The sequence below is a fragment of the Artemia franciscana genome, chromosome 3, assembly GCF_032884065.1.
Source record: "Artemia franciscana chromosome 3, ASM3288406v1, whole genome shotgun sequence".
NCBI classification, from domain to species: Eukaryota; Metazoa; Arthropoda; class Branchiopoda; order Anostraca; family Artemiidae; genus Artemia; species Artemia franciscana.
In genome coordinates, this window is record NC_088865.1 from 17,124,477 (window position 1) to 17,146,704 (window position 22,228).

The window sequence follows — 22,228 nt, forward strand, 5'->3', positions numbered from 1 at the left end:
CGTGTAATTGAGTGTTTTTTTGTTTTTTTATCACACATCTATAAAGATACATCGAACTAAGCTGTAAAGCTAAATCAATATTCTTTGTTGATCTACATATTGTCTATATACTATATGCTATACTTTACTAGGATTTGAGAATTCAAGGCTTCTTTACTGCACTTATGATAGGCGCCAAAGTCTATTGCTAGCTTACTAATATGTGAAATTTTTATGCTATTGACATCGTCCCTTGATTCAAGTTATTTGAAGTCAAATAACTTGAAATAGTAATGAAACATAGGATATGTTTTATAAAGTAAAGAAGTCAATATATAAAAATACACAAACTGATTATTACCGGTGCGCATTCGGCGAGTATAGCTGAAACCAGGGTATATTTATATTTCAACTCCCACGCCAGCAAAGATGTTTTCAAGCAATTATCTTCAATTTTTAATTTGAACTACTAGAATGTCGCTTGCTACTATTCGCTTGCTAGAATTTACTTGCTACTATTGACAGCTTGAGCCTTTATCTTTCGCATGATGTTGTTATGACGTCATGTCAGGCTCTGTTTTCTGCTTTTTATTCTGAAAATTTTTGGAATATCTCTATATGGTCATTTTTATGTTTCAAAATTTTTACGTTTTGTACTTTGGTAGTTTAGCTTATGTTTCAGAATGAACACCCGCAAAATCCAGAAAAACACGCACGCACATTCACAAAAATTGAGTTTTCTTACAAAAAATATCTCAAACTCTACATTGGATACCCTTTTCAGCGCTTTGCGGATGAGGTTATCACGTACTATGCCTCCTTGTGTGAAAAACATACAATTTTCTTGGGCAATTATACCTGTTTATGTTAGAAAATTATCGATAATATTTTATTTTACAGGCAATGATTGTAGTCAATGGAAAGAAATGGGCTATTTCGAAGAAATTAGTGTTCACCACGTGGAAGGTTTAGCTCGTGCATCTGCTTCTGGAATTGTCTCGGACTCTAAAATTTATATTGTCGGTGGTTATAGTTTCACCGATTCTCCATTTGTTTATGCATATAATATACTGAGTAAGTAAAATTACCCTACCCTCATCTATTTTAACAGTGCGCCACGTTTGATATCAATATTTGTGTTTGTGACGTCGGGAATTGTCCCAGACTCAAAAATATATATATTGCTGGCGGTTATAGTTTTACCAGATATGGAGTATCGCCTCTAAATTTTGATGGAAGATATCGGATATGAAAACAAGTTTATGGGTTACGGTGAAATGCCAAAACCTGATGAATGTCGACATTCAGAGGTGAAAGTGAGAAATAAGGATATTTAACAAATATTTTGGACATACACCAAGAGTTATAACATAGCCTAACCTATCCTATCGCCACCAAGCCTTGCATAAGACTGACAAAGCTGACTAGTCAACAAACATAAAGTCGCTTGGTGTATGTACGAAATATTTGTTAAATATCCTAATTTCGGACTTTCACCGGTGAATGTCGACATTCACCAGATTTCGGTATTCGCGGTAACATATGTACACATATGTGTCGACATTCACGGTAACATATATATAACTGGTGAGTTCAGCAGTTAAATTACCGTATTTATTTTTAAAGCAATTACGCTTCAAAGATTTTTGTGTCAGTTACCAATATATTACAATTCAAAGTGGTGAACTATACTAAAAGTGGCAGTAAACATGTCTAACATTGCACTTAAAAATGCAAGATTTGAAAAATGCTATGATGTTGATCCTGTCCTCTGTGGATCCGAAATCTTCCGTACAATACTGAACTTTGTCGCCGGCTAAGCCAGGATGCTCAACTGCTTTCTTCCTAAAGATGCCACAGTTGGATATTTGTCTAGGTTTTCTTCCAAGTATGCCAACGGGCTTATGTCCTCGTCAGATATTTCATCTCTTATTTTTTAGCCTTCATCATCAGCTAGTATATATTTTGATCTCTTGACGCACAAAAGTGAGGATGCTTTGCTGGTGAGGGCACACCATTTTTTTTTCTGGAGCCATATCATCCCTATCTCTGATTTTTGCTCAGATTCAAAAGCAGTTTGTAAAATAGAATGGTTTTCCTCCGATTCATCTTCATTGTAGTTTCCGATCCGGAAATGAGAATCAAGTATTGTTGCAGGGATGAAGTTCTTGTCACTGCTGTAACTTCATATTCTGCTATCCATGGCTATTTTGAATGAATTGGCTAGGTTTTGAACGAACCAAGCTCTCGGACTCTGGCTCAAGCATGGATGTAGATGATGTGACACATCTTTCAGATTGGACTCCAATTGTTTGATCTCCAATGTGCTCGAGTAATGGAACTATCTCTTATAACAGGAGCCATCCGGAGTTAATTTTGCCCATGCTTTGGCAAACGTTTTGAAGAATAGCATGGGCCCCTTGGAATTGGACAGACGGTCACTTGCTGTGATTTCCATTTGTTTAGTTGTCAGCTGCTAGAATGAAACGATGCTGGTGGAGAATATCAGTAGCTATCTGACTGTTTTTAACAAAGCTGAAAATACTCAATACCTTGGCTTAATTGGAGAAATGCCACCAGCTTCTTAGAATAGGACATAGACCCTTAGAATAGGACAGACGGTCATTTGCTTTGAATTCCAACGCATAACAATTCCCAGTCGCTAGAATGAGGACATACTACTGGAGAAGATTGGAATCTATCTGACTGCTTCTAGCAAAACTGACAGTACTTAACACATGACTGAAGAAATGCTGTCAGCTTCTTTAAATACGCTCCTTGCGGCGAGATACAGCATATGTGCGAGCAACTAAGCCTTGTTGATCCTCCATGGTCATCTATTTCTAAGAACTTCCTCTTCGATTATAAGTTCTTTTTTTTTATCTTCTGCCTCTTTGCCTCCAGGCAAATTCAATCGAAGTACCGAGAGCATATTGGCAGCGTTGTCAGTGATAGCATACTCACTTTCAGTCTAATATTGTGCTCGTTCACCAGTTCTCCATAAGACGTGCACATATCATGCTGTTAAGCGGAAACAAGACTGTCACTCCCAAATAGGCTTTCATCTGTCATATTGGCCATAAATCCTGACTGATGAAAATGGTATCGGTTGAAAAGATTTTGCTATGGGTTATTTTCTTAATCCTTTTGACAGCAGATAGACAGATAAATAGATAGATAGATAGATAGATTTATTTTCCATATAATAGTGCAATAATTACACTACAATCTACGAATTTTCACAAAGGCTACATAGCCTGTGGGACTGGGATTATGAAAAGATCTCAGAACATTAGACATTTAAACACTTAACATGTAAAGAATTTGCTTAAAAAAAAATACAAGGAGAGTCCATTAAATAAGCTTTATAAATTGCAATGTATCATAACATCTATAAATATAATGATAATAATAAAAAATGGATAGCACCATATACATCAAGGAGAATTTAATCATGGTTAAACCATTTATTTTCTAGTATTAAACAGCGAATACCCATAACTTACCTAAAAAGTTTCCCGAATATGAAAGAACAGGGCATCATTCAAATGGGCCATGCTTACCTGTTGTGAATTAAACTATTTCTTAAATTATGATTATCTCATTTCTTTCCCAGATCCTTCCTCCCTTATCTTCATGATTGTAATAACAGGTGATTGAGAAGCACTGGTGCCTTATAGCTGGAATATTAGTTTGGGTGTTCCTTTAGTATATTAAATAAAAAAAAAAAAAACAAGTTTTTTTAACTGAAAGTAAGGAGCGACATTAAAACTTAAAACGAAGAGAAATTACTTCGTATATGAAAGGGGCTGCTTCCTCATCAATGCCCCGCTCTTTACGCTAAAGTTTGACTCTTTCAACTCTACTTTTTAAAACAGTAAAAAACTCAGCAGAAGAATAATTAAAACGAAATTTGTATATTTATTTTTTTGGCTAAATGGCTTTCTCAGAGTTTTGATCGAATGATTTTGAGAAAAAAAGAGCGGGGGAGGAGGCGTAGAACTTTCAATTTTTTACGAATGTTTTTATTAGTAAAAGATATACGTAACTTACAAATTAGCTTACGTAACGAACTTTTGTATTCTCATGTTTTTATTGCGTATATGAGGGTTTTTTTTTTCCGGTGATTTTTGATTTTGGTGATTTTGATCCGGTGACTTTGGGAAAATAATTGACGTGGGAGGAGGCCTATGTACCCTCCTTTTTTGGTCACTTAAAAAGAGCACTAGAAATTTTCTTTTCCGTTTGAATGAGCCCTCTCGCAAGATTCTAGGACCACTGGGTCGATACGATCACCCTTGGGGGAAAAAACAACAAACAAACAAATTAACACGCATCCGTGATCTGCATTCTGGCAAAAAATGCGAAATTCCACATTTTTATAGATGGGAGCTTGAAACTTCTACAATATGGTTCTCTAATACGCTGAATCTGATGGTGTGATTTTCGTTAAGATTGTATGACCTTTAGGGGGTGTTTCCCCCTATTTTCTAAAATGAGGCAAATTTTCTCAGGCTTGTAACTTTTGATGGGTAAAACTAATCTTGATGAAACTTATATATTTGAATTCAGCATTAAAATGTGATTCTTCTGATGTAACTATCGGTATCAAAATTCCATTTTTTTGAGTTTTTTTTTACTATTGAGCCGGGTCGCCCCTTACTACAGTTCGTTACCACGAACGGTTTGATCTCTGTCAGGTGTCAGTTTTTTTTTAGTGTAAAAAAATGCTTACATGAAAATTACTTATATATATATATATATATATATATATATATAAATATATCTATATATATAAAAATAAGTTGTCTGTCTGTCTGTGGATCAGGTGACGTCATGTTTCTGTGTCGGCTGACGTCATGAAATTAGTTGTCGTCATTTTTGCTTTGACGGTGACGTCATTCAAGATATTTAAGACATATGTTCACGGAAAAATGTTTAATTGTAAAATGACTGAAGAACCTACAATGGCAACAGCCGAGGAAGCTGCTCAAAGAGTTTATGCCAAAAAACTTGCTGCTGATAGAGAAAGTAAGAAAAGAAAGCGTTCCGAGGAATCACAAGAACAGCAAGAAAACAGGCTTGCAGCTGATAGAGAAAGTAAGAAAAGAAAGCATGCCGGGGAATCACAAGAACAGCAAGAAAACAGGCTTGCGGCTAAAGAACGCAAAACCGCGCAGTTAGATGAAAATTCACCTGGACACCGAGAGTCAAAACATATCAAAACTGAAAATGATAGCGATGATGATTGGGTTTGGGATTTTGACTTGGATAAGGTCATCAATGCCTACCAGATTTAAGTTAAAAAAACAAAGGTTCGTCGATGTGTACTTCATAGTGACGCTGAAAAATAAAGAAGAAAAAGAAAACTGAAAAAAGAAAAAAGGTAAAAAAATAAAAAAAAACTAAAAAGAAAAAACACTCAAAGAGAAATTACAGACCGGGAAACAAATGACGACCGAGACAGAGGGAATATAAGTGACGACCGGGAACCTCGAAGAGAAATTACAGACTGGGACACCCGGACACAAATCACGACCGGGACACAGGGAATATAAATGACGACCGGGACACAGGGACACAACTACAACGGGGACGCCGGGGGCACAGGCGGGATATATAAATGACGACCGGGACACAGGGATTGTTCGAAGAGAAATTAAAGACCGGGACACCGGGAAACAAATGACGACCGGGACAAAGGGAATATAAATGACGACCGGGACACTCAAAGAGAAATTACAAACTGGGACGCCGGGACACAAATGACGACCGGGACACAGGGAATATAAATGACGACCGGGACACAGGGACACATCATTAGAATAATGAGGTATAGATCTGAATACGGATTGTTTTTCCCATGGACAATTATATGTTGGATGTTCAAGAGTCAGTAAACCTGACAATCTATTTATGTGAACAGACAATGGGACAGCGAAGAATGTTGTATATTCGCATGTTTTACGTAGTTAAAAACATATATTTATATCTATCTCTATTCACAGGTGGGACACAGGGACACAACTACAATGGCGCGTAACGACTTACGCGCGCGGGGGGCTTGGGGGGGCGCGAAGCGCCCCACCAACTAGGTGTTGGGGTGGCGCGAAGCGCCACCCCAACAGCTAGTATATATATATATATATGTATATATCAGTGCTGTCACTTACTTGAAGTACTTTTACTTGAAGTACTACTTAAGTAAAATTTTCCATTACTTGTACTTAAGTAAAAACTCTAGGGTGTACTTATTACTTGATACTTAAGTAAGATTACAAAATACTTATTACTTAAGATACTTTTAATGTACTTGTTTTTCAAATACTTTACCTTTGACACGAAAATTTTGTGTGTGTGCGCTTTGGCAATGAACAAGAAACCTCACCTTTAGATTTAGAGTAAACTCAGATACAGCTTTTGTGTGTGTGTGTGCTTTGGCAATGTACAAGAAAACATCACCCTTTAGATTTAGAGTAAACTCAGATATAGCTCCATGCCCTATTTTTGGATATGAAATAAGGTATTTGTTTTTTACGAAAAAGAAATTATAGTAGGATTAGCACTTGGTTTAATTTTTGTTTAAAAGTTATATAACAAAGAAAACAGAAATTATTTCACAGTTCACTGGTTGACAGTGAGCTAAAATCCCTTGTTTTGTGATAAATTTTGCATACTGTACTCCATTTGGGCTTATATTTCTGACATTAATGTTCAAGTTTTGTCATCTCGTCAACTGAACCAGATTTCTACCATTTCATCATCTTGAGGACCATATTATTGGTAAAACTACTGAAGTTATGAATCTTTGTCCATCTAAATGTTGTTTGCAATAAACAAGTCTAGGCAATTCTAGCTGGATCCAATGTAATGGTATTTTGTCCAACTCGTTCCAGCAGATTCAGGTATTCAGACGAATCTGACCTCAGATTTGTCACTCCATTCATAAGTTATAGGCCCTACTAAATTAAAGGAAAACTCAACTTTCTTAAGACTTGACACCCTCTCCCCCTCACCCTATTTGAGATAGGGTTTGTGATACCAAAACTTGATATGAGCCCTGATCTTAGGCAAATTTGGTCTAGTTTTCATTCGGATCCGTTACTCCATTTGCAGGTTATACTAAATTAAACAGAAAACTTAAATTTTTCAGGAATTAAAACCCTATCCCCCTTGTTAAATTTGAGCTAGGGTCTTTATCTCAAAACTTGATATGTGTCATGGTCTTAGGGCTCTTTGGTTCAATTTTCATTCAGATCAATCACTCCAGCTGCAAGTTACTCTGAGTTAAACGAAAAACTGTTTTTAGCAGGTAAAGCCCTCTCCCCCCTGTTTTATTTTAGCTAGGGTCTTCATCTTTCAACTTAATGTGTCTCATGATTCTTGACACCAAATCTGGCCATCAAAATTTTCATCCAAATCCAACCAGCTGTTCTCCCCCTATATGTGATTCAACAGACGGACGGACACACAGACAGACAGACGAACGGATTTTGCAACATCTTAGGTAGCCATGTTGGCTCATTGGATCCAAAAAAAAGGAACACAATAGCATATCATCATCCAGGCATCATCACCTATTTGGATAGTGGAAAATATCCATCCATATAGGTTTTTGAGATCTGTCTGTCTGTCCGCCCGTCTGTGCAATCGAGTATAGCGGGAGAACCGCCAGTCAGATTTGTATTAAAATTGAACTATTTGGATTAAAACTGAGCTTAATTAGGGCGATGGGGCTTTAAGTGTTAAAAAAAAATCGAGTTTTTCATTTAATTCACTGTAACTTGCAAATGGAGAGATGAATTTTGTTCTGGGAATGAATTGTTCTGGGATGGAGACCCAAGCCTAATTAGGGCAAGGGGGAGGGGACTTTAAGTGCTTAAAAAGTCAAGTTTTTTGTTTGACTCAGTTTAACTTGCGAATGAAGTAATGGATCTCAATGAAAGTCAAGCCAAAGATGCCAAAACCATAAGACACATAATGTTTGAAGATAAAGACCCTAGATTAATTAGGGGGAGGGGGCTTTAAGTGCTAAAAAAAGTTGTTTTTTTCATTTAATTCAGTGTAACTTGCGAGAGATTGATGGATCTCAGTGAAGATTGAACCAAAGATGCCTAAGACCGTGACAGGCATCAAGTTTTGAGATTGAAAACCCTAGCTCAAATAGAAGGAGGGGGAATGGGTTTTAAGTGCTGAAAAAAGTCAAGCTTTTAGTTTAATTTAGTATAACTTTCGAATGGAGCAACGGATCCAAATGAAAGTTAGACCAAAGATGACTAGGATCAGGGGTCATGTCGAGCTCTGATATCACAAGCCCTATCTAAAATAGGGCGAGGGGGAGGGGGTTTCAAGTATTAAGAAAGTCGATTTTTCCTTCAGTTTAGTAGGACCTATAACTACTTCCACCCATGGCTTGTCCAAAGCCTGGAAATAATCCTTTTCCAAAATAAGTCATAATGAAGCCAACCTTCAACATAACATTCCATTCCCAGAGAAAAATTACTTTGTATGGCACTTGGTATTTACCAAGTGACATACTTTGATCGAAAATTCTGTCAATGTGTCAGTCCCGGGTCTCGCTAGTTTAGGCACTTCCAGATAAGCAAGGACGATGGAATTTGGCAGGCGTATCAGGGACCAGACCAGATTAAATTTGAAATAGTTGTTTCCCCGATTGGACCATTTGGGGAGGGGGCGTAGGAGGACGGTTAATTTGGAAAAATTAGATCGGATCTTAATTGAATTTGATATTTAGAAGGATATCATGTCTCAAAGCTCTTATTTTAAATTCCAACCGGATCAGGTGACATTGGAGGGGGAAACCTAAAATCTTGGAAAATGCTTAGAGTGGAGGGATCGGGATGAAACTTGGTGGGAAAAATAAGCACAAGTCCTAGATACGTGATTGACATAAACAGAACGAATTCACTCTCCTTTGGGGAGTTGGGGTGAGGGTTAATTCTGAAGAATTAGAAAAAATAAGGTATATCTAGTAGGACCTCGTAACTCAGATCTCATGTTTTAAATCCCGACCATATCCAGTGTCATTGTGGGGGGATCGGAAATCTTGGAAAACGCTTAGAGTAAAGTGATCAGGATGAAACTATGTGGGAAGAATAAGCACAAGTCGTAGATACGTAGTTGACATAACCAAAATGGATTTGCTCTCTTTGGGGGTGTTGGAGGGGGTGTTAATTCGGAAAAATACAAAAATTGAGGTTTTTTAACTTAAGAGCGGGTGACCGTTCGTGAGGTATTTTTGAATTTGATATTAAGAAGGAACTCATGTCTCAGATCTCTTATTTTAAACCCCGACCAGTTCTGGTGACATTGGGGGATAGTTGGACAGGGAAACCGGAAATATTGTAAAACGCTTAGAGTGGAGAGATCGGGGTGAAACTTGGTGGGTAGAATAAGTAATGGTCGTAGATACGTGATTGACGAAACCGGGCTGGATCCACTCTCTTTGGGGTAGTTAGGGGAGTCCATTGCTTTGGCGAGTTCAGTACTTCTGGATGTGCTAGGACAATGAAAATTGGTAGGCGTGTCAGGGATCTGCACAAATTTACTTGATAAAGTTGATTTCCCCGATTCAACCATCTAGGGGGGCTGAAGGGAGAGGAAAAATTAGAAAAATGAGGTATTTTTAATTTGCGAGTGGGTGATCAGATCTTAATGAATTTTTATATTTAAAAGGACACTGTGTCTCAGAGCTCCTATTTTAAATGCCGACCGGCATTAAGCCTCTGTTTTTTCTTTTAAATTAATCTATTGATTCTTATAATTTTTGCTAGAGCTCATGCCATATGAGCTCTTGGCTCTTGTTTCATTCCTTTTTTCTCAGAAGATTTTCGACTTAGTCTCATGGTTTTTGCCACTTCATGGTGTGAAAACTGCTGCTAGAAATAGATAGGATGCAACTTCTGCCGTATTGTCTTCTAGTATATTTAAGTGTGTGCTTGCATTGTGCCTGCGTCCCCTTAAAAGTTCTGTTTCTTACGGTAATGTTGGTTTGTCTTCTGTTGCATATGTAGACGACGTTCTTTTTGTTGCCCGGACTCGCCGTGGATTGCTTTCCAATTTTACTATCTTAACCAATGAACTATCTAAGATTGGATTGTCAGTTAATGCGTCTAAATGCGAGTTTATTTGTTTTAATAGCCCTTGTGCGGTCGCTCCATCCGTTGCTGGGACTGCAATTCTGCCATGTTCTTCTTTAGTTAGTTGGTTTGGTCTGTGTTTTGTTCCAACACTTTCCACTACCTTTTCATCCCTAGTGAATCAAGCCGTGAAAAACCTAGGAGTCGTTTACGGAAAAATATCCCCAAACAAAAGCCGTTACAACCGCAACGGTTTGTGCATGATTTATAACCCTTATTGCGCCCTTGTGCTTTTGTTTTTATCAGGCATGGCTCATCTGTTTCGTAAGAAAAATCGCCATACTCTACGAGCAGCTTATTTCAGAATTGCAAATTCCTCCTTCGGCTTCCTAGGTGGCACCAAGACAGAAAAATCATTGCTCGATTTGGTTTAATAGATATGGCTTCTTGGATTCGGTCTTCCAGTGATGATTTATGTAAAAAGACTATGTACTCTATTCACGTTTACGACCATCTGCAGCCTTTTTTCCATATTGATACTGGTTAATTAGTCCATGATGTCTTTTGTTAATTTGATTTTTTTTTTTTTCTTGCTGTTTATCGTTTTTGCTTTTGTTTATTTATAATACTCCGTACTTTGTTTTTTTTTTTATACTTTTACGGATAATAAAGTTCATTCATTCATTCTGCATTTTGACCAGCCGTATGGAATGCGTCTGAATCAGCGGGCTTGCTGCAGGCCTGTGATTTTATAATATACGTTTGTAGGGAGTTTTACCGACCATCTGAATTGACTACACAGCATACGGCTTGCTTGAGTGAAAACCAGCCAAAGGATATAGATGCCATACATTTTCAGAGCATGTCTGAAATTTAACTTGAAAACTTGAGGCAGTTTTCTTGTAAAGGTGCCGAGGGCGAGACATGTCATCAAAGCGTGAATCAAGACTTCATTTTCATACTCTTCTTTTCTTTCAGCACACTGACAGCCAGCGACCTTCAGCTAGCTGCCAAAAGTGTGGATTTTTGCTGCTCCTTTTTATTGAGCTTTGATTTCTCTTATTAAAAAAGTCTGCAACTGACTCACTTGGCTCCTTACTTTTAAATCTAAGTTTTTTTTTTGCCGCTAAGGTTTTTATTTATTGAATCAGAGAATGAACTACTTTATTACCTTTTATCCGTTTTAAAGCCAATCCAAAGTTTATTTTTCTATTTTCAATATTTTTTCCACCATTCCGACATGTTTCAGAATAATCCTGTATTTTTTCAAACGTGCCATATTTGACTGAACACTAATCGCCAGAAGTTCAACTCTATGTGCACTGTATTAACCCTGTCATGTGATCTGTCTGATCCAATCAGAAGTTTTTTGACTGCACTTAATTGTTTTGATAGTCTTTTTCTTTCAAGCCGTTGTGTTGAAAATTGGTTGAGATTATTTTTTGGGCTTTGTTGGGTGTCTACCAGCCAAACAAGGGAAAAAATATTTTCAATATTTTTGTTATCATTCCCACATGTTTCAGAATAACCTTGTATTCTTTCAAACGTGCCAGATTTGACTGAACACTAATCACCAGAAGTTCAACTCTATGTGCACTGTGTTGATCCTGTCATGTTATCTGTCTGATCCAATCAGGATTTTTTTGACTGCCCTTAATTGTTTTGAAATTCTTTTGCTTTCAAGCCGTTGTGTTGAAAATTGGTTCAGATTATATTTTGGACTTCGTTGGGTGTGTACGAGCCAAACGATGGAAAAAAATACTTTCAATATTTTTTCCATCATTCCCACATGTTTCAGAATAATCCTGTATTTTTTCAAACGTGCCAGATTTGATTGAACACTAATGGCCAGAAGTTCAACTCTACATGCACTGTGTTAATCCTGTCATGCGATATGTCTGATCCAATCAAGAGTTTTTTGACTGCACTTAATTGTTTTGATAGTCTTTTCCATTCAAGCCGATGTGTTGAAAATTGGTTGAGATTATTTTCTTGGACTTCATTGGGTGTGTACCAGCCGAATAAGGGAAACGGTTAAAAAAGATAAAACGGAAATTCTGGTTCTTGATTAAGATTTCCAAGACAGGAATGACAGGGGACATTTTATAGGCAAGGGAAGGGGCTAAGATGCCTTCAGAATGGCTTTAGAAAAAGGTAGTATGGGCTTGATATCAGAAATATATATATATATATATATATATATATATATATATATATATATATATATATATATATATATATATATATATATATATATATATATATACATATATATATATATAGAATAAATACTTTAAGTAGTACTTGAAGTAATACTTAAGTACAATTTTGGCAAGTACTTGATATTTGATACTTAAGTAAGAATTTGGGAATTACTTATTACTTGATATTTAATTTAAAAAAAACAATGAGTACTTAATACTTGATACTTAAGTAAAAATATATATATATATATATATATATATATATATATATATATATATATATATATATATATATATATATATATATATATATATATATATATATATATATATATATATATATATATATATAAACGTATAAACCCTAAACAAGTGTGCAAGTAAAAAGTGGCTAAACAATTTAATCCCAAGAAGGAGTAAATTGAGAGAGAAAAACAACCATTACACTTTTGTTTTGTCCGTAGAAAGTAGTACCGGAATTGAGGTTTTTGCTGTAAATTGAATCAGTGATTCCGATTTCTTTCTTCTTATCTAGTATTTTTTCTTCTTCTCCTACTACTATCAGCTAATACAAGACTGTCCCAGCCTAATATTACTGCAAAACCTTACCAATACTTAGCCTAAGGCTGACACACTGGTGAACATTCCTCCTATATCCTCTCTCGGCGGCTATAAAGGTCTGGACCGTTAGTAATGATAATTTCCAAGTACTTATAATTGTTAAATTAGCTTAAAAAGATTATACTCTTATTCTCTTTTTTAGGGAGGGGGTCTCCATACCTATACGTATCAGTGATGAATAGATGATCAGCTACGCACCAGTTCGTGTTGTAAATATGTACTACGAGTATGTCCATTAAACCCTTATCCGCTGTATTTAAAATCTGTCGTGACTTTTTATTTCCAATCTGGTTAGAGAGTCTCGGGTCTGATCTTATTGATTTTGAGTTAAAATGTCCTTCCCGTTTTAGATAATTCATGGACTCCTTATAGTACATCTGGAATGGACCAGCCAACTTCTCGCCACGGGCACACAGTAATACTTTACGATGAGACTCTGATTATATTTGGTGGAATGACAAAAGATGGTGCCATCACTAATGAAATATGGGGTTTAAATTTGACAAGCATGATTTGGAAGCAGCTTGTGGTCCAAAAAACTGTTTGCTCTGCGAAACTTTGCGGTTTGTCTGATTTATGTATATTTCCCTTACTTTATACCTTAGGTCCTCCTGTGCCTCCAGAGGTGCTCATGGCCTCCAAGAAGAATCACTGCGGGTGCCTAGACATCCTCATATTCAGGTTAAAGCGAGGCATTGGGATTTTATTATTATTTATTTTTTACCCACACTATACGAAGGTATGATACGCGGAGTAAAACGAAGAAAAACACATAAAAAATAATAATGCAAATCAAAATAGAAATCACATGCAAACCAGTTACAGAGCAATACATAAAAAATAAAAGATACTAAAACAAGAGAGAAAAAACATAAAAGGAGGGGAAAAGAGAAGAAAAAAAAACTCACAACTTGCAGAATCTAATCAAGTAGTAATGTATAGAAATATGGACGCAAGCTGTCTTTATTGTATTTATTATTTGATTTTTACTCACTCTTTTCAATACTAAAAAACTCAGAGTAACGAAAAAGAGTAAAAATAAAAAATAAACAAACAAACAATAAAAGGAAAAATGACTTGCGACTGAAAGGTCAGTTACTTTATATGGTGTTTCTGGGGTGTCTTCTTCTTCTGGTATCTCATGGCTGCCGTTGGAGAACTGCCTTTGACATTTGGGTTTTGGGTATGCAAATCACTTGCCTGAGGTATCGCCACTTCCGATATTTGATAACCTCCGTAATCCGTAGCTGAGACACCTTCTGCCTTACAGTAGGGCTCGTTATTTTTTTGGGGGAGTAAATCTTCCGGGAGTAATAGATACGGACATTATTTTGTCCCTCGGAAGGAGGAAGGAGGGGTCCAAACAAACAAATACATTTTTAGATCAAAGTATTCTTTGGTGTGGGGATCCTTCAGACTATCTTTGGTATGGTTGAAGTTATTTCCAGCCTTTCAGGCTAGTTAAGACATGAACTCTCGCGCTAAGTAATAAACTTACGAGTCTCACTTTTGTGTTTTGAACAAATGTGCTGGATTTGAAAAGTGAATTCAAGTTTATTGAGGAAAGTAAACTTGGCTAGTACGTGTAGAGACGTTTTGGAATTCCCTTTTTTATGGATAATTGTTTTCTTGTTAAAAACGTTATGATAATATGGATAGATTGAAAGGAATTTTGGCACGGATTTATATTTTTATGCTGATTTAAATCTAGGTCTAAAATATGAAAAATCTAGCGTGAAAAATAAACTGTGATAACATCAGTATGTTACCTTGAAGTGGATCACTGTCCATCTCAAGCAAGGATTCCAACTTCATAGCAATGGTTCCAACTTGGTAATATCTATTTATAAATTTTGAATCCTATTTTATTTCTTCTATTATGAATTTTCACTCGGAGTCCGAAATATGCCTTGAGAAGATCAACATATTTTCTAAAGGATGTGGAAATGCAGACATTTTTATATCTTCAGGAATGCTTCCTAGGACCAAAGTTGAATTTTCCTGTCTTATCAGATGACGCTTGGAAATATGTATTGTATAAATATTTAACATTTATAATTATTTGGATAATATATCTAAATATTTGTTTTAAATACTCTTTTAGGATAGAATATCTGTAACTTGCCTGGAAAATACATAGATAGAGCTGATTTTTTTTTTACACAATATATTTTATTTTGGAAACAAACATAAGCGGAGAAGAAAGGGAAGCAGGCTGGGTTTCTTGGATCGTCAGCTCCTGCTGGGGTATACAACCTACATCAGAGATGTCCTCGAGCATTAGTGCCTCGTTTAAGGTTCCCCAACTCAAAACATTACTTACATATCAGCAGTACTAGAAGAGGTTAAAAATGCGTTACTAAAATAACGCTCGACACTGCTTTAGCAACTGCAAAAGTACCCTTGAGCTTTTGAATTTTTCCACTTTATTCACTCGAAGACATGACTTAATAGTGAAATCCGGGAAAGTTTTCCGGGAAAGTATTAGCAAACGAGAAGTACCGCTACGTTCTTACACCATCCGTACAGATAAGCAGAATTACTAGGCATCACAACGAACTACAACTCGTTAGTGCCGTGCGAACAGATTTGAAAATTCCTTTTTGCTGTATTTTGAAATGTATTTGTCTTCTGTTTTCTCTGTGATTGCAAAAGTAGCATAATTTAGAGTTCATTTTTATTTCTACGAGAGCTATTAAATCAAACTAATAATCGTCAGATTTTGACTTTCTAAAATAAATCACGGCGAATGAATAAAAAAAATAATTTCGAAAATTTCTCTTTGTCAAATATTTTTTTTTTTTGAACATTTCTGTCCTAAGGATTGAGACCTATATTATTAATAATGCAGTTGCTCTTTAACGTCACCTAAGTTATATAAGCATTGTAAGTGAAGGTTCTTTTCGAAATATTTTAACGCTTATTTTATGTGCAGTACGTCTCTAACCGAAAGGCTAGGTTCCAGGCGAAACCGAATTTAACTTTCATTGAATTTAACTTTATTGACGATGCGTTTTCAAATTTTTCAAGTCAAAATTTGTCAACGCTACTGGCGCAACATCAATAGTAAACTACCAGTTTTAATTCGAGTTTCAGTTTCTTCATCTCCATTATTTCTGAGTTATTATGGGTAATCATAACTTTTAGGGTAGAACATGGTCCAAATTTTTCATATTTTAATAGTTTAGTAAATTTGAGATTCATAATTCACGATTATGATACTCGATCTTCTGGCAAGATTAATACTCCGTTGATGGTTTCGTCCCTGTAGACGTTTTTTGTGCTTCGTAGGGGGATTAGAAGTTGGAATCATCTCGATAAGAATATTAAATTAATAGTTATGCTTCTTTGTTTAAGAGAGGAATTAGAGAAATCTTTTTTAGTTAGTAAGTATGAATTATAGTTTTTTTTTTTGGGGGGGGGGTGAGGCTATAAATAAATAATTGAATACCTTATTATGGCTTCTTTGGGTGTAATTTTATTAGTAAAGTTGAATTTGTTTTGTTGCTAGGTTTGTTGTGCCGATTAGGATGTGCGATTTGTATTAGTTGTTTTATTATTTATTTAGTCCTGTATTATATTTTAGTGTATTGTTGCCACCCTTTCGGACCAGTTTTTTACTTCTCGGAGTGGCTGTTAATACGGACGTTTTTTTTTTATTTTGTTTAATAAATATCTTTTTCTCTCTCTCTTGTATGTTATCAGTTAAACTTTCTTCAATACCGTTTATTTGTCCCTTTTTCAGGGCCACTGGCATCTGTTGGCCATACTATGACTCTAGTCAACGACAAAGCTTACATCATATTCGGGTATAGTCCTGTATATGGGTATCTAAACACGGTTCAGGAATATAGCATCCGTAAGTTTTTTATACTCGTATTTGTTGGTTGTATTTTTGTTTTTTGTACAGCTTTATCAGTTATAAGTTGTGATTATCAAAAATCAGTGGCAAAATTCTGATTATAGAAATGAATACTTTTCATCAAAAGCCCCTAATTGAAAGGTTTCCATACAACCCGACCCCATATAAGGACATCAGGGTCGTCTAATCTATAAGGAAATTTTACGAAGGATGTCCTGGGAAAAGCGAAATGAGGCACAAGTTTCTCCCTTAGAACTTTGGTACTTGAAAATTTCTAAAAATCAAATGGACAAGGGATATTGTAAATTGAGAATTCAGCATTGAACTGAATTAAGTGACAAATTAATTATTTTGCTCTTTCAACGTATAAACCATGATCTTTTCAAGTACATCATTAACTAGACTCGAGATGAATTAATAATTATAACTGTACAAAGAGAGCAGCATAGAACACACATGCTGCTCAACTGCATAACTATAAATTGTATAACTGTGTAACTATGCTGCATAGCTATAGAAGCTGGAGCTTGTCTGAAGGCTACACAAAACTTCTTTGTCAAATTTATTGCATTCAAAATAATAGACTAGTAGTCTATTAAAATAATAGGTGACTTGCTAAGATTTCAAGTATATACACATTTAATACTATAAAATATGTGCAAGATAGATTATGATCTTTACTTATATTTTCGCCTTCTTAATTCTTTATAAAAGAAATTGCTTTTGATAAAAGGAAAAATAAAAAGTTGCTTTTGTTTCGCTTGGATTTTCAAGAATATAAACAAGCATATTCATTCAAATTATAAACAAAAAAAATCATATTCTTTCAAAGAATGGAAATAAGCATATTGACGGGATAATTGGTTTAAAGTTAGTTGAAATTGCTTAGCAATCCAGAGTTTCTTAGTTTTCGGCATTTTCGGAATCTCTTCCTTTTTTGTGACCCCCTTTGCATTATTTCTCAATAATTGTATATTATTGTGACTTATATGTACTTCAACTGCATTTTCAAAGTTCGATGAATTTTTAACTATTAAATAACAATTTAGCTGGGTTTTCTTTATTAATGCCTGCATTGTCTATTTTGACAAAGAATCTAGTTGATTCTGAAAAATAGAAAAAAATGACGTATTTTTGACTTACGAAGGAGTGATCGGATCTTCATGAAATTTCATATTTAGAAGGACCTCGTAACTCAGATCTCTTATTTTAAATCTCAACCGGATCCAGCGTCATGGGGGGGGGGGACCGGAAATCTTAGAAAATACTTAAAGCGAAGAGATCAGAATGAAACTGGATGGGAAGAATAAAAACTTGTCTAAGATACCTGACTGACATAACCGGACCGGATCTGCTCTCTTTGGTGGAGTTGGGGGGGGGGGGTAATTTTGAAAATCGAGGTATTTGTAACTTACGAAAGGGCCATGTGCTTTAAAGCTCTAATTTTAAATTCCGACCAGATCCTGTGACATTGGAGGGAGTTGGTGGGGGAAACCGGAATTCTTTGAAAACGTGAAAATTGGGGCATTTTTATCTTACGAATAGGTGATCGGATCTTAATGAAATTTGATATTTAGAAGGAATTCATGTCTCAGAACTCTTCTTTCAAATCCCGACCAGATCTTTCGACATTGGGGGGAGTTGGAGGGGAAATCTTGGAAAACACTTGGAGTGGAGGAACCGGAATGAAGCTTCATGAATAGAAACAAATTGACTTGATAAAGTCGTTTTCCCAGATAAGACCATCTGGGGGGGGGGGTCTAAAGGGAGAGGAAAAATTAGAAAAAATTAGGTATTTATAACTTACGAGTGGGTGATCGGATTTTAATTAATTTTGATATTTAGAAGGACATCGTGACTCAGAGCTCTTATTTTAAATCCTAACCAGCATCAAGCCTCTGATTTTCCTTTTGAATCAATCTATTGATTCTTAGAATTTTGTTAGAGCTCACGCCATATGAGTTAGATAGGTTGAATTAGATAGGTAAAATGAAAAAATAATCCGCAAACAATAAAGTACTGAAAAAGAAATACATAGCTGAATGTAAAAGACCAGGGTATGAGATATCACTGTGCTTGATATTTTGGTTCCTTTCGTCCAGCTATTCAGAAAATTATTTAAGGCATTTTCTTGTTTTAAATGTTCCTATGTTTATGAAGATTTAAGGTTCCCTCTCAGATAGGAACTCTCAAATTCATGGCCTGGCTTTGAATTAATTTTAGATACAAAATGTTCAATGTCTAGAGGGCTGTATTTTGAAATTTTATATATATTATGTTTAATGTCTTTTGGAAATTTTAGATAAATTACGTTCAATGTTTAAAGGGCTGGATTTTGAAATTTTAGATACATTATGTTAAGTATCTAGAGGGCTGGATTTTGAAACTTTAGATACATTATATCCATTTAAAAATTATGTACATTATGTGCACTGAAGACGGTCGAACGGTGGTATCGACTGAGATATTTGCATAGTTTTCTTCTATGTTTCACTGGCTGTTATTATCCTTGTTTTCTCTTCCTTGTAATTTTTGTTTTGTTTTGTCATACTTAGCTAGTGTGGTCCCAGAAATTATTTAAGAATCTCCATTCTCCTTAAAGATTGTTCTTCGTCGAAGCTTTTGCCTATATATTTTTTTTAGAAATATTGAATCATGTATAAATGTGAATTAAAATGATGCTGATAATAGTTTTTTTTTCTTTCTTAGTATCCACATTTGCGAAAAATTTAAAGACTTTCCAGGCAGGAGCCCTCAAATATGTTGATTTGGCCTGATTTTGACAAGAAATGTCGTCATTATTTCGTTTAAAGCCTTGGGGGTGTGGTTTTGAAATACCCCTTTCCCCTTTTTATTTTTTTTCTGTTTAATATTTGAAAACTTTGAATGAAATATAACCGTTATTAAAGATCCTGCTTCAAATACATTCAAAGCTTAAAAGAATCAAATTATATAGAAATTTCTCTTCTGTTTTAACCTATTGTTCCTTTTTCCTGTTCTAATCAATTTTCCTTGCAAATCTTTCCCAAAATTATTTTCGAGCTCAGCCCCTCTTATGGTTGAATAAGACCCAGAATAATTTTCTTTGTCGAATTGCAGAAAATCAGGAATGGACTATTGTGCAGACTTCAGGAGCGTTGATCAAAGGTGGTTTTGGACACTCTGGTATACATGACGTGTTGAGTGGTCGAATTTTCATATATGGTGGATACATTTCTGAAACTAGTGGGACATTCATATTATCGAACAAAGTTTTTTCGTATGATCCGAAAGATCGAACATGGTAAAAAAAATTTATATTTATGAAAATTCGCTCATGGATTAATCCGAATTTACCAGTTCTGTCACATTTAAGAAAAATATAACTAACTTTTTAATAATAAAAATACGAGAATTCTTTTATATAGAAGATTCAGTAATGAAGTAAAATGTCTATTTTTTGTATTTTCGAAGTACCAATGGTAATCCAGTTGGGGCCAAACGAAACACAGGATATCCTTGTATAGGGGGGGGGGGGGGGTAAGGTAATTAAGAAATATATAGAAGACTTTTTATAGAGGGACCCTGTCAAATGTACTGAAGGGGATAGACTGGATTTGAAAGACTGAAGCTGTTCTGGTGATGTGATATGGTTTGTGTCTCTACTCTGTCATAAGTTCATTTCTTGAAGCCTATTCCCACAAGGGGCACCCTGCTTACGTGGCCTACTCCTGAAAATGCTGGGGGCGATAAATAAATTGCATTGCATACCCTCTTTTTGGAAAACCTTGAGGAATCATAGCTGAAATCCTATTACTATAATGCCAAATTATTGAGATAAGCTGGTTAGGACAAGACATGTGGCTAATTTTAATAGAACTTGGTTTTTTATTCGTTAGTTGAGATAATTCTCACTTGTCTCGTCTTAAGCGCTAGCCTCACTTCCATTGAATTTCCAATCCCAAATTGCAGAATGGAGCACCCTCTCACGAAATCTTAAACGAGGCTGAGGCATACAATGCTGTTTGGAAACTGCCACGTAATATAGAAAACGACAGCAAACTAGCCTGGCGTCGGCTTTTCGTGACTTTCTTGATCAGATGTAACAGTAGATACAATAAAGAACACTTTTAAAATTTAGTATTATTTTAGTATTGTTATGTTTTAGTGTAATTAATTATTAATTTAGTATAGTTGTTTTACCTTAAACTTTTTGCCGTTTGGTTCTAGTGTGGGAAGGGTGAAATTGGAGTTCGGTCCTTATTTTTACCCAATTTGGGGGGATGACTTTTATTCAAGATATGATTTAATTCATGTTTTGGGTTTTTGTGAAGAATTAAATGGTCTGCTTGGGCAAATTTTTCCAGACTGGAATACAGGGGAGTAATGGGTGGATATAATATTAAGTGGTAAAAATTGTATTCAGATTAAGAAATTGGGCAAGTTTGTGGGCACAGGTAAGAGACATAGAGACAATTTTCTGTAATCTATTTATAATTTAGTCTGGATGTAAGGGTGTTCATTCGTTTATGATTTTTATAGTGTTATATTTTTTGTCTTAGCCATGGCCTGTAAAGGCTTTCAGAGCTAATAAATAGCATATCATATAAACGATATCCAATACAAATACAGAAGAGAGAATAATGAGGACTTTTTTCCCAAGACAGTGAACGAACAAAATCTATTTGAATATTTCGGCCCTATATCTAAGGGCCGTCTTCAGCAAAGAAAATAATAAACAATAACACACTTACAATAAAAGTTCTCGGTTAAAAATCCATTTTGTAAGATGGCCTAGGCATCATTACTTCTTAACGAAAAGTTCAGCCAAGACTGTGTGGTAAAAGCTAACATTTTACAAGCTAAAAAGGTTCATTCGTTTCACTAACTGTATTTATTAAAAATTAAAATAATTTCTTATTGCGATATTTGCCTTCTCTGCAGCTAATTTTTTAGTTCTTTTGGGATTGGGCTTGTTTTATTCGTTCCTATTTTTGTTTTATTTTGAATTAGATTATTTTCTATTATTAATTTTGTATCCAACAACGTCATATCCAACAATGTCACAGGTTTTCAATATAACTGCAAAAGTTTAAAGAATTTATGGCAAACAAATTGTACTTGTTTGTTTTTCAGTGTTGACAATAAAGCCATGAGCACGAAATCAAAGAGAAAAAGAGAGACAGCTTTCTAGTAGTTCCGTGGTAAAAAGTTTATTTTAGTTCTGTGTTTTGCGTCTGTGATGTGTTTCCGTAAGCCAATCATGTTATTCCTTTAATGTTAGTCATATAGGTTTAAAAACTTAAATGGTTCTCCCCTCTTCTTGGGTAAAATTTTAATCCAATAAAAAAAAAGAAGTTTTGAATCATTAGTGTTTTATATGCAAGATATATATATATATATATATATATATATATATATATATATATATATATATATATATATATATATATATATATATATATATATATATATATATATAT

General features: G+C 35.2%; 1 protein-coding gene across 2 annotated transcripts in view; it reads left to right on the plus strand.

Moving 5' to 3' along the window:
• The window catches only part of LOC136024955 (attractin-like), a 114,594-nt gene that overhangs the window by 45,319 nt on the left and 47,047 nt on the right, over positions 1–22,228 (plus strand). Inside the window, exons 5-8 of one of the 2 annotated variants that reach the window (XM_065700550.1) lie at positions 880–1,053; positions 13,255–13,467; positions 16,650–16,763; positions 19,866–20,049. In XM_065700550.1, the coding sequence (XP_065556622.1) occupies positions 880–1,053; positions 13,255–13,467; positions 16,650–16,763; positions 19,866–20,049 (685 nt within the window). The remainder of the gene's footprint in view (positions 1–879; positions 1,054–13,254; positions 13,468–16,649; positions 16,764–19,865; positions 20,050–22,228) is intronic. The other variant, XM_065700551.1, reaches the window with a different exon arrangement.